At 41.5% G+C, this 12,759-nt stretch overlaps 1 protein-coding gene across 1 annotated transcript; it reads right to left on the bottom strand.

Annotated features, from left to right (window-relative positions):
• Positions 1-200: 200 nt before the first annotated feature.
• LOC135486005 (fibrillin-1-like) lies at positions 201-12,247 on the bottom strand. Its single transcript, XM_064768447.1, has 12 exons — positions 12,168-12,247; positions 11,299-11,357; positions 7,422-7,439; positions 6,696-6,935; positions 5,975-6,214; positions 5,450-5,578; positions 4,900-5,028; positions 4,350-4,478; positions 3,629-3,757; positions 1,445-1,684; positions 718-957; positions 201-337 (listed from the first exon to the last, which is right to left on the bottom strand). The coding sequence occupies exons 2-12, from the start codon at positions 11,354-11,356 to the stop codon at positions 201-203; spliced, it is 1,689 nt and encodes a 562-aa protein (XP_064624517.1). The 5' UTR covers position 11,357; positions 12,168-12,247.
• Between the last annotated feature and the right edge of the window lie 512 nt (positions 12,248-12,759).

The raw sequence follows: 12,759 nt of genomic DNA, 5'->3' as shown, positions 1-12,759 counted from the left end.
AAATTATATCGATTGGGTCGGAAGGTCATAAACTTTTCGAAAAACGTTCATTGTTCTGGGTTCAATTGTAAACCTCTTCTTATCTTATTGAAGACAAACACCACGAAATACAAGAAAAACATTAATAACTTATAAATGGTCATGTCTACCCTTATAACATTAGTAGACTTCAGAAACTTCTGGCCTGGGAGACAGTAGGCCTACCTACCAGAGCATGTTCTCCCATTTCCAGTGAAACCACTTTTACAAGAACATGTGAATGATCCTGCCGGTGTATTGGTGCATATGCCGTTCGTCCTGTCGCAGTTGTGTGTATTTGCAGTGCATTCGTTGATATCTAATAAACAAGAATGATATACTTCAGATGTACTTCCACTGAACAACCTTTTAATAGTAAATTGTGCATATTCCACAAGTTCAGTCGCTGTTGTGGTATTCGAGGTGCATTCGAGGTGCATTCGACCATTAACAGTAATATATTGTTTTAGGTTCGCAACCTTGGGGTTCATTATGTAAAGAGAAAATATCGATGTGTCTTGTTCACAATTACAAATGATATCAATTGGTTCGGACGGTCATCCACTTTTCGAAAAACGTTGTCCTGTGGCGACATAAACAGGGTGCACGGCTTCTGTTCTATCGTGGACAAGTATGATATGACAAGTATGTGATTTATGAATGAACACTTGGTAGTTTAATTAAATGAAAATATCTTACCGGCGATTTTATCAAAGAAATGATTCCTCGGGTTCGATGTGCCGACATTTGAACAGGTTTTGCTTTTCAAGTAGCAATGATTGGCTTCATTCCAGAGGAAACAGATGCAACTGGACCTGGCCTTACACTGCGTATTGCAGTTTGCAAGGTTTGTATTAGAGAGAAATTGGATGTCATTTCCTCGGCAGCTGCCATGACGATATGTGAGTCTATTTGACGCAGCGAACTGTTGGTAGTTGACTGAAAGTATACACAGTTACAATGCAATTCCAGAAGTCGGATCAAGTCTGGTGGTCATTTCACGGTAGAAGAAAAGAAGCTACTGAGTGTGCCATGCCACGGTACTTTGGATGTTTCTGGATATCATCATTAGCTGTAGTGGCTAATCGTGCATGTCTATGCAACTTCAGCCTATTGTGTTGTGGGGGAGGGGGAGGGGGAGGGGGATCATCATTCCATTACATATGAAGCTGGTTAACCTAACATTTGGCAGCATTGAATTCATATCGACATAGACATCAAACTTATTATCACACTTCAGAAGATATTACCATGACGCAAAATAGTCAAGAATAGTCAAAGATGTGTTAGAATGTGACAAGCTGTGCCGACACAAACAGAGTGCACGGCTCCTGTTCTATGGTGGACAAGTATATCGAAGTTGTGTTAAACGGGCACTGATGTGTGCATGAACACTTGGTAGTTTAATTAAATGAAAATATCTTACCGGTGCCTTTATCAAAGAAATGATTCCTCGGGTTCGATGTGCCGACATTTGAACAGGTTTTGCTTTTCAAGTAGCAGTGATTGGCTTCATTCCAGAGGAAACAGATGCAACTGGACCTGGCCTTACACTGCGTATTGCAGCTTGCAAGGTTTGTATTAGAGAGAAATTGGATGTCATTTCCTCGGCAGCTGCCATGACGATATGTGAGTCCATTTGACGCAGCGAACTGTTGGTAGTTGACTGAAAGTATACACAGTTACAATGCAATTCCAGAAGTCGGATCAAGTCTGGTGGTCATTTCACGGTAGAAGAAAAGAAGCTACTGAGTTTGCTATGCCACGGTACTTCGGATGTTTCTGGGTATTATCATTAGCTGTAGTGGCTAAATATGCATGTCTATGCAACTTCAGCCTGGTATGTTTGTGTGTGTGGGGGGGGGGGGGGGGTGAAAGAAATCATCATTCCATTGCATATGAAGCTGGTTAACCGAACATTTGTCAGCATTGAATTCATATCGACATAGACATCAAACTTATTACCATACTTAAGAAGATATTACCATTACGGAAAATAGTAAGGAAGGGGTAAAATGTTCAGTATACATGGAATAGGTGCACGTCTGCAAGTCAATTAAAGTGTGTTAAAAGGGTAGAGGAGGATGTACATTAGTAATATTTGAATACTCTGTCAAGTGAAGATTATTGCATATATACCTACTCAGAGTACGCTATGCTACGGTACTTTCGGGATGTTTCTGGATATTATCATTAGCTGTAATCGCTAAGCATGCATGTCTATGCAACTTCAGCCTAGTATGTTGGTGGTGGGGGGGGGGGGGAGGGGCGACAGGAAAGAAATCATCATTCCATTCCATATGAAGCTGGTTAACCCAACATTTGTCAGCCTTGAATTCATATCGATATAGACATCAAACTTGTTATCACACTTCAAAAGATATTGCCATGACTCAAAATAGTCGAGGATCGACAAAGGTGTGTTAGAATGTGAAAAGAAGCAGAGTTTTTTTACATTGTTGCGGTGTCGGCAAATGAAGTCAACAAATCTCAAAACTTATACCATCACTATATGACTTTACTCGCTGAGAATTAATCCATACCACCAATGTTGACAATAACTTAACACAATTAATGTTTGTCGAAGTATTTTTTTGTTTGTTTTCGATTCAAACCATCATATAACGCCTGCCTCATCCACCAAGATGCAATATTCCAGAACTTTACTTTTATAGCAGAGTGACAAGGCTGAAAAATATTTTGCAGCTCTTTATTGGATCAAGTTGCACATACAATGCAGATTCAGGAATCTCACAACGCTTAGGCGATTTCATGTTACCATTAACCACGGGACTGCATTGAAGGCACTTTGTAGAGTTGCGGAGGATTTGGTGTGTATTGACTGTGCATATCTGGCCGTTTCCAGTGAAACCAGTTTTACAGACGCTCTGGTAAGAACCAACTGTTCTTGCATTCTATGTTGGCTGCAGTGCATGGCTGGTAAGTTGCTTGACACTCGTTCATATCTTTAAAAAGGATAGATTTGAAATGAGATCAGACGAAGTGAAATGAGTGGAAAAGAGTTAAATGCTATTGCTAAAGCCTTATAAAGGATTGCAAAAACCCAGGACGACCATATTTCAACCAGCAGGAGACCCAAGAATCTTCCAGGAAGAAATTTGCGCCTCATATGAGAACCGGGGAACGATTCAATTCTTATAGAAATTGACTAGAAGGCGAATAAACGGAATAGCACTCACTAAATAATGGGGAAATATAACAGAAAATTATGTCCATTTGGTCACTGACATTTAGAACGAAGGGGGATAAAAAAGTGATAATCACCAGAAAGTAGGCAGAGGAATTCGCACAGATTTTGATAGATCGAGCCTCAATTTTATTGGGTTGACCAAACCATTTCATTGTTCAATAAAGAGGAACTGTTAAGTCTCAAACTGTTCCAAGTTCACTCATACTGGTGAATAATATAATGCTTTCAGCCTGGTCACCTCTTTAATTTACCTGTGCTTGCTTCCTGTCTCCAGTGAAGCCAGATTTGTAGCTCCAGGTAAAAAAATAACGGTATGCAGACAAACTTTATTTGTGCGACACCCACCCACCCTTTCCTTTTAAACCAACTGCCTCACACACTTTCCTCTTTATAACTAACCTGTGCATGTTCTCCCGTTTCCAGTGAAACCACTTTTACAAGAACATGTGAATGATCCTGCCGGTGTATTGGTGCATTTGCCGTTCGTCCTGTCGCAGTTGTGAGTATTCGCAGTGCATTCGTTGATATCTGATAAACGAGAATAACATACTTCAAATACACTTCCACGGGACAATCTTCTCACTGCTGTAAATTGTGCAGATTCTACGAGTTCTGTCGCAGTTTTGGTATTCGAGGTGTGACAGCGGATATAGTCCCCCTGGAGTCATAGTCCGGTAGCATTGTATTTGACCAATTAAGCAGCATGATCTATTGTACCGCTAACCCTAACCAAACATTTAGCAATGCGGGCTATTGTTACACGGACTATCAGCCCTAGGACTACTATCCCCGCCACACCAGTACATTCGAGGTACATTCGAGGTAAAGACAATTAACAGTAATATATTGTTTTAGGTTTGCAACCTAGGGGTCCATTATGTAAAGCGAAAATATCGATGTGTCTTGTTCATATTACAAATGATTGGATCGGAAGGTCATCAAATTTTCGAAAAACTTTCATCGTTCCCCGTTCAATATTGTAAAACTCTTCTTATCTTATTGAAGACGAACACCACGAAATACAAGAAAAGCATCAATGCCTTATGAATGCTCATGTATACCCTAATACCATCAGTAGACTTCAGAAACTTAAGGCCTGGGAGACAATAGGCCTACCTACCAGTGCATGTTCTCCCATTTCCAGTGAAACCACTTTTACAAGAACATGTGAATGATCCTGCCGGTGTATTGGTGCATTTGCCGTTCGTCCTGTCGCAGTTGTGTGTATTCGCAGTGCATTCGTTGATATCTGATAAACAAGAATGATATACTTCAGATATACTTCCACTGAAAAATCTTCTCACTGTGAATTGTGCAGATTCTACGAGTTATGTCGCAGTTGTGGTATTCGAGGTGCATTCGAGGTGCATTGGAGGTAAATACCATTAACACTAATATATTTTCTTAGGTTTACAACCTAGGAGTTCTTTGTAAAGCGAAAATATCGATGTGTCTTGTTCGCTATTACAAATGATTGGGTCGGAAGGTCATCTACTTTTCGAAAAACGTTCATTGTTCTGTGTTCAATTCTAAACCTCTTCTTATCTTATTGAAGACAAACACCACGAAATACAAGAAAAGCATTAACACCTTATAAATGCTCATGTATACCCTAACACCATTAGTAGACTTCAGAAACTTCTGGCCTGGGAGACAGTGGGCCTACCTACCAGTGCATGTTCTCCCATTTCCAGTGAAACCACTTTTACAAGAACATGTGAATGATCCTGCCGGTGTATTGGTGCATATGCCGTTCGTCCTGTCGCAGTTGTGTGTATTCGCAGTGCACTCGTTGATATCTGATAAACACGAATGATATACTTCAAATATACTTCCACTGAAAAATCTTCTCACTGTGAATTGTGCAGATTCTACGAGTTATGTCGCAGTTGTGGTATTCGAGGTGCATTCGAGGTGCATTCGAGGTAAATACCATTAACACTAATATATTTTCTTAGGTTTACAACCTAGGAGTTCTTTGTAAAGCGAAAATATCGATGTGTCTTGTTCGCTATTACAAATGATTGGGTCGGAAGGTCATCTACTTTTCGAAAAACGTTCATTGTTCTGTGTTCAATTGTAAACCTCTTCTTATCTTATTGAAGACAAACATCACGAAATACAAGAAAAACATTAATACCTTATAAATGCTCATGTATACCCTAACACCATTAGTAGACTTCAGAAACTTCTGACCTGGGAGACAGTGGGCCTACCTACCAGTGCATGTTCTCCCGTTTCCAGTGAAACCACTTTTACAAGAACATGTGAATGATCCTGCCGGTGTATTGGTGCATATGCCGTTCGTCCTGTCGCAGTTGTGTGTATTTGCAGTGCATTCGTTGATATCTGATAAACAAGAATGATATACTTCAGATAATACTTCCACTGAACAACCTTTTTACAGTAAATATTGCAGATTCCACAAGTTCAGTCGCTGTTGTGGTATTCGCGATGCATTCAAGGTGCATTCGAAGTAAAGACCATTAACAGTATTACATGTATATTGTTTTAGGTTTGCAACCTTGGGGTTCATTATGTAAAGCGAAAATATCGATGTGTCTTGTTCACAATTACAAATGATATCAATTGGTTCGGACGGTCATCCACTTTTCGAAAAAACGTTGTCCTGTGGCGACACAAACAGAGTGCACGGCTTCTGTTCTATGGTGGACAAGTATGATATGACAAGTATGTGATTTATGAATGAACACTTGGTAGTTTAATTAAATGAAAATATCTTACCGGCGATTTTATCAAAGAAATGATTCCTCGGGTTCGATGTGCCGACATTTGAACAGGTTTTGCTTTTCAAGTAGCAATGATTGGCTTCATTCCAGAGGAAACAGATGCAACTGGACCTGGCCTTACACTGCGTATTGCAGCTCGCAAGGTTTGTATTAGAGAGAAATTGGATGTCATTTCCTCGGCAGCTGCCATGACGATATGTGAGTCTATTTGACGCAGCGAACTGTTGGTAGTTGACTGAAAGTATACACAGTTACAATGCAATTCCAGAAGTCGGATCAAGTCTGGTGGTCATTTCACGGTAGAAGAAAAGAAGCTACTGAGTATGCCATGCCACGGTACTTTGGATGTTTCTGGATATCATCATTAGCTGTAGTGGCTAATCATGCATGTCTATGCAACTTCAGCCTAGTGTGTTGTGGGGGAGGGGGAGGGGGATCATCATTCCATTACATATGAAGCTGGTTAACCTAACATTTGGCAGCATTGAATTCATATCGACATAGACATCAAACTTATTATCACACTTCAGAAGATATTACCATGACGCAAAATAGTCGAGAATAGTCAAAGATGTGTTAGAATGTGACAAGCTGTGACGACACAAACAGAGTGCACGGCTCCTGTTCTATGGTGGACAAGTATATCGAAGTTGTGTTAAACGGGCACTGATGTGTGCATGAACACTTGGTAGTTTAATTAAATGAAAATATCTTACCGGTGCCTTTATCAAAGAAATGATTCCTCGGGTTCGATGTGCCGACATTTGAACAGGTTTTGCTTTTCAAGTAGCAGTGATTGGCTTCATTCCAGAGGAAACAGATGCAACTGGACCTGGCCTTACACTGCGTATTGCAGCTCGCAAGGTTTGTATTAGAGAGAAATTGGATGTCATTTCCTCGGCAGCTGCCATGACGATATGTGAGTCCATTTGACGCAGCGAACTGTTGGTAGTTGACTGAAAGTATACACAGTTACAATGCAATTCCAGAAGTCGGATCAAGTCTGATGGTCATTTCACGGTAGAAGAAAAGAAGCTACTGAGTTTGCTATGCCACGGTACTTCGGATGTTTCTGGGTATTATCATTAGCTGTAGTGGCTAAACATGCATGTCTATGCAACTTCAGCCTGGTATGTTTGTGTGTGTGTGGGGGGGGGGGGGGGGGGGGGGATGAAAGAAATCATCATTCCATTGCATATGAAGCTGGTTAACCTAACATTTGTCAGCATTGAATTCATATCGACATAGACATCAAACTTATTACCATACTTAAGAAGATATTACCATTACGGAAAATAGTAAGGAAGGGGTAAAATGTTCAGTATACATGGAATAGGTGCACGTCTGCAAGTCAATTAAAGTGTGTTAAAAGGGTAGAGGAGGATGTACATTAGTAATATTTGAATACTCTGTCAAGTGAAGATTATTGCATATATACCTACCTGCACTGCGAACAGCATCTGGAACAAAGGAATATTACATTTATAATAGACAAAAGGATATCGTAAAATTCGATAATTACTTTATATTTGCCCCTGTAACCAGATGGCTCTGAGATAAAGCATGACAAATGCGTGGCTTTGCTTTTATCATATCTTGAAGATTAAATAAGGTCTAAAATGTCGTGGATTTAAGAGCGTTTGACCTGGTGCCGTTCATTCAGTACGTAACGTAAATGTACCACGTCAGCAGTTTTAAATTGGTGGTCAATTATGTGAAAGCGTGCTTATTATACAGGTGAGGCGGATTGAAAATATGATCTGAACATTTATTCGCCGTAACATGTCACCAAAGTATGAAAAAGATGAGGCGTTCAGGTTAAATCTGATAACAATTAACGTTGCTTGAGTTCGAACGTTAAAAGTTAAATTCGTACAAAAACAAACTTTGTTGTATTTATTTATATCAAGCATACGACATCAACTATGCTGTTGACTCTAACACTAGTATAGACCGACGATCTTTTTGCACACCAGATAAAAGAGATCTGGCTTTCGGAATGCGTACAAGTGGGAGGAAGTACTGAATAATCGAATACGAGTACATTTTGCCAATGTAGAAATGAATGACCTGTGCATTTTCGAACATTTCTGCCTTTCCGAAACGGACATTCCTTTTGCAGATTTTTTATGTTTTCTAATTGCTACACAACAATGTAAAACATATTTGACATCTTTATAGATACAATCATTTTGTTGGGGAATTTTTGACGGCCATTGCCATTGGCTGGTCGACCCCACCCACCACCTGCTGTCCAATTTGCCGCCTGAGTGTCTACGGCTTACTGATTGATTTTGAGTATTAATACCTTAAAGGAAATCGGTCAACAATACTAACAGATTATATAACAATAGAAATCAAAATATTGAATACAACTGGCGAACAATCCCATGATCCCCTTCACAACAACTGTTGAAGTCGATTCAATCAGCAACTTCATCTGGAGGGGGGGGGGGGGGGGGGAGGACGTGGACCACTGAGCGGATCTTATTTCAGCAAGATTCCAGCAGTAATAAATTTGTGAACAGGGCAATCGATAGGGAATGAACATGCACACCTAGTTTTGAGGCCGAGGACCAATAGCAGTAGACTGTCAACTTGGAAGGCAGGCCTAGGTTTTAGAGGGGCTGCTGTATGTTTCGCAGGTGACCTAATAGGGTTGTGTCATTTGTACGGACGAGTGCCGCGGCGGAATAATACGGGGTGTCCCACAAAATACTCCACCGGTTTTTACGGGGTGTTTAATTTCAAAATTTGAGTACCTTAAAAAGTGTAAAAAAGGCATATCAAGGCTTGTTTGCTAAGTGTAATGGATGATTGAAAGAAAGGAACTTCCAACAACAATGTCTGGTCCCTAGTTTGGAATCCGGGAGAATTACCTTAGCATTTTAGTTGGGACACCACGTAGGCCTAAAAGGGCAAAAACTATTGAGTAATCAGTGAGGTTTCAGGCGTATATAAAGTTTGGGTACTGGCGGAAACCTCTTCTTGCCTTGCCTACAACTTGTAGAAATATGGATGAGCCACTGCCTAAAAGAAAGCGTAGTTATTCCGTGTCGGAGAAGCTGCGATACCTGCGAGACTTTGAGATTGCCATTGGAAATGGCACTGTGCGAACGATGACAGAATTTGCCAACCACCACAACATACCTTTTGAGACGTTTCGCAGGTGGAACCGTCATGACCTGGAATTGAAGGAGGAGCAGAACCGGGGCAAAGACCGAAAGGTGAAGCAGAGGTTGATTGGTTACTGGCCTGAGGTCGAAGACCAACTAGAAATTTGGTTCCGGGATGTTCGGCGAAGATGTCTACCTGTTGTGATGCAGGATGTCCAGGAGAAGGCCGTGCAACTATTCCAGACCTGGTGGGATGCCCTTCCAGAAGAGCGCCGACAACTCGCCACAGAGGCAAAACCACTAATGCATGATTTCCATGCATCCAACGGCTGGGTGGAACTTTTTATGAAGAGGAAGGACATCAGCCTGCGAAAAGTCACGAAGAACACTACCACCATTCCAGAAAACGCCGTTGTCCTGGTTCGAAACTTTCGCGATGAAATAACCAACACCATCGAAACTTTTGGTATACCAATGCGCCTGTTTTTCAACATGGACCAGACTTTCCTCCTTTTTGACCTCCGCCTAATGTACACCCTCAATGAAAAAGGCGGCAAGGCTGTTGATGTATGAACCTCCAGGAAGAATCCAAAGCTGGGATGTTCTGTTACACTTTGCGTGGCGGCGAATGGCGATAAGACGCGAGCCCACATCACCTTTCCGAGAAGAGGATTTGTTCGCGCGCTTCGAGCTCTGGAAGAGGCCGAGTTGCCCGAAAACGTTGTGGTCACATCGTCCGCCACGGGATGGGTCAGACAGGAGACGATTCACCATTGGCTTGACGAAATCTTCATCCCATACGTTCATGAGGCCCATGCTGAACAGTTCATACTTTTGGTGGATCAGTTCAGAGTACATCAAACGGAGAACTTCAGGAATCGTCTCACTGCAGAAGGGGGCAGACTCAACTTTGTACCGGCCGGATGCACACCTTTGGCACAACCTCTGGATATGGCTGTCATGAGATCCTTCAAATGTCACCCCAGACAAGCATGGAAGTCATGGAAGACCGAAAACACCAACGAAGCAGGCCAGTGTGATCCAATTGGACTCAGAGATGTTGTCAACATGGTCAGCCGTGCCGGCTTGGAAGCGATCAGCCCAGAGGTCGTCGAGCATGGATTTGAGAAAGCGTTACGCCCACAGAACATAGACGCAGGTCCACACCCAGTTCCAGATGACGACGATGACGACGAACAGGGGGTAGAATTCCTCAATCTGCCTGGTGAGTTTGAGCCTGAGATAGCAGGGCAGTAAGCAATCGGGTCAACAGAGACAATCGGCAACCGGACCAGAATAAAAATCCAAAATAATGAATAAAAATATTTTAAAAAACAGAAATGAGAAATAAAAAATAAAAACAATAAATAAAGGCAAAAAAAGATGAATAAAGATTGGATGAAAGCCAATCTGAATAAACCTGAATGCATGAAGCGTCGCTGTCTTGAAGCGATGCTGGTAGAGCCACCAAAAGGCCTGTGATGCCCACTCCAACGCGTTTTATGTGAGAAAGGGTTAACGTTGATCTATCAAACAGACCCAAACCGAAAAACCGCACTGAAACCGCAAACTCAGACCGTAAACCACAATAAACGCGAGCGCTTTGCATCCTATGTGTCTCGTAAGGCCAATCTGTCCTTCTACTAGTAACACACCTACTTCATTCAACTTTCGACCAATGAGTGAAATGGTATTGTGCCCTGTGCTCGCGGTAGGCGTTTGCATTAAGCCTAATGAACCGGTCTTACATCGATGAAAAGACAGTATTTGTGAATCAGAATGTGGTCTTAAAATTCCTTGATGCCAATTAGAGCTAGGGTTCCGGGCTTAGGTGGATCCCGGGTTCGATTCCCGGTCGGTGGCAGTATACTCAAGTGATAGAAAGGGTAACTCTGTTTGGCAACGCAGGTCTCCTGATACCCCCGGGAAAACATACACTGCCAAAGAAAAGGAAAATGGACCGAAGACAGATTGGACCTACGGGCGGTATAGGTTCTCAGTTACTGAAACGAAAGACTCTGGCCAGGGGTTCAGTATTTCACTAGGTTGTTCACTGGCAATTTCTCTGGCTACAGTTTACATGTGTATCATCAACTCATTCTCGGTAATGCCATTGAGCCAACAACAGTCAAATGCCTTTGAGATAAAAAGCCTACAATGAGTTTAGTCCTACAAGACCAGTATATAATCTAAAATGTCTTACCTGGTAAAACTAACGCTGCAATGACCAGGATGGCCACCAAAGGTAGCGACAACTGCATTCTGCAAGTGAGATGGCCATTGTAAAAGACAAAAAATCTGGTTAAAGACATAGTTAAATTGATTTTTATTTGGGTAGATACGAATATCATATTGTTACGTGATGAAAGCACCCGGTGCAGTTGTTATAAATCGACAACTAAGAATAGTTGTCAGAACGGCTAAAGGAACAGTCATCGGGCTAGTTAGAGAGGCCAAAACATTGCCATAGACTTTTAACTTAATGTTGACATATTATGAGCCCTCCGTGCAGCTACTGTCTTGTGCGGATCGTTGCATGGGAAACGTGGTGCGCGGAAGGGAGGGACATCAGCGTGATGTCAGCGTCGTGTCTATGATTATCCCGATTCTGCGACGACTCTCTCACGTAGTGTCATCACGGGTACAATGAATATAGGCTGGCGCGAAAAGTATTCCTGCGCTAGGAGATAATTGAAAGCGTGCGTGCTTGAAAAAATGCATAATGCGTTTTTTCACCATCTAAGAGTGAAAAACCTCATCAATGTAAAAAAACTTAAAGAAAAATATAGTTTTCTAGGAACACAAAACACTGGCCATGTCAACCAGATTGTCAAATATTTTTTATGTTACTTGAAACTACAATGTATAAATATTTCAGTTGCACCTTCAATCATTCAACACTTTCCCTTGCCCGGGAGATGCCCATAATTCATTCGTTATTCTAGCTTTTGTATGATGTTGCGTTAAATACTAGTTTATCCACAAAAGAAAAAAATAATCCAACCAATGTAACAAAAAAAATAATTTTTCTTCAAATTTGTTAACCCGTTGTCTAACAGGAATTGAACCTACCTTCGGATGGAGTTTCACCAATTTTCCTGAAGAACGGACAGCGAGCTATAGCATGCACTCTTGATGCCACTGACTGTCAGCGGAAAACTGGTTCGAGACAACACTTGTTCCCTATTAAAACCTCTTGACAAATTTCGTCTTTCACAGATGTCACAGTAAATCTGTGGACCACATGGTGGATGAATTGGTTCTTGTTCCAATTAAACTGATGTTTGCAATACGACTTGAGCATCGATTCAACATCTGTTGAGGGATGAAATATCATATGTTCAAGAAAGTTTTTTCATAAAATCGAAGTTTCGGTATAGAATTCAGCTGTTCCAATATTTTGCAACCCTGAATCTGTGCAAAGGAACTTTTGGCCGGAAATAATCAATGCAATCTGGTGCCGAAGAAGGTGAGGATCAGAAATGCATCAATATGCTGCTAACCCTTTCAGCGTTGTTCCCTTTTGGCGTATTTGGTCAGCTTCGCGTGAATCGTGTTTGGCACATCTCAGTTCCGAGGTACGCTTTGCCTGCCTTTTTGGTTAATGCATACCAAATCCAGTTGACAAAAAGTTGTGATTTCTGAAAGTATCTGGTTACGAGAG

Source organism: Lineus longissimus, chromosome 4, assembly GCF_910592395.1.
Source record: "Lineus longissimus chromosome 4, tnLinLong1.2, whole genome shotgun sequence".
Classification (NCBI taxonomy): Eukaryota; Metazoa; Nemertea; class Pilidiophora; order Heteronemertea; family Lineidae; genus Lineus; species Lineus longissimus.
The sequence above is the reverse complement of the archived record's forward strand: the minus strand, read 5'-3'. Positions and strand labels throughout refer to the sequence as shown.

Excerpts from the sequence above, each read along its gene's own strand:
- LOC135486005 (XM_064768447.1), bottom strand. The coding sequence starts at position 11,356 with ATGCAGTTGTCGCTACCTTTGGTGGCCATCCTGGTCATTGCAGCGTTA. Across the intron at positions 6,215-6,695 it reads TTTCTTTGATAAAGGCACCG|TCAACTACCAACAGTTCGCT; the intron begins GTAAGATATTTT and ends GTATACTTTCAG. Across the intron at positions 958-1,444 it reads TTTCTTTGATAAAGGCACCG|TCAACTACCAACAGTTCGCT; the intron begins GTAAGATATTTT and ends GTATACTTTCAG.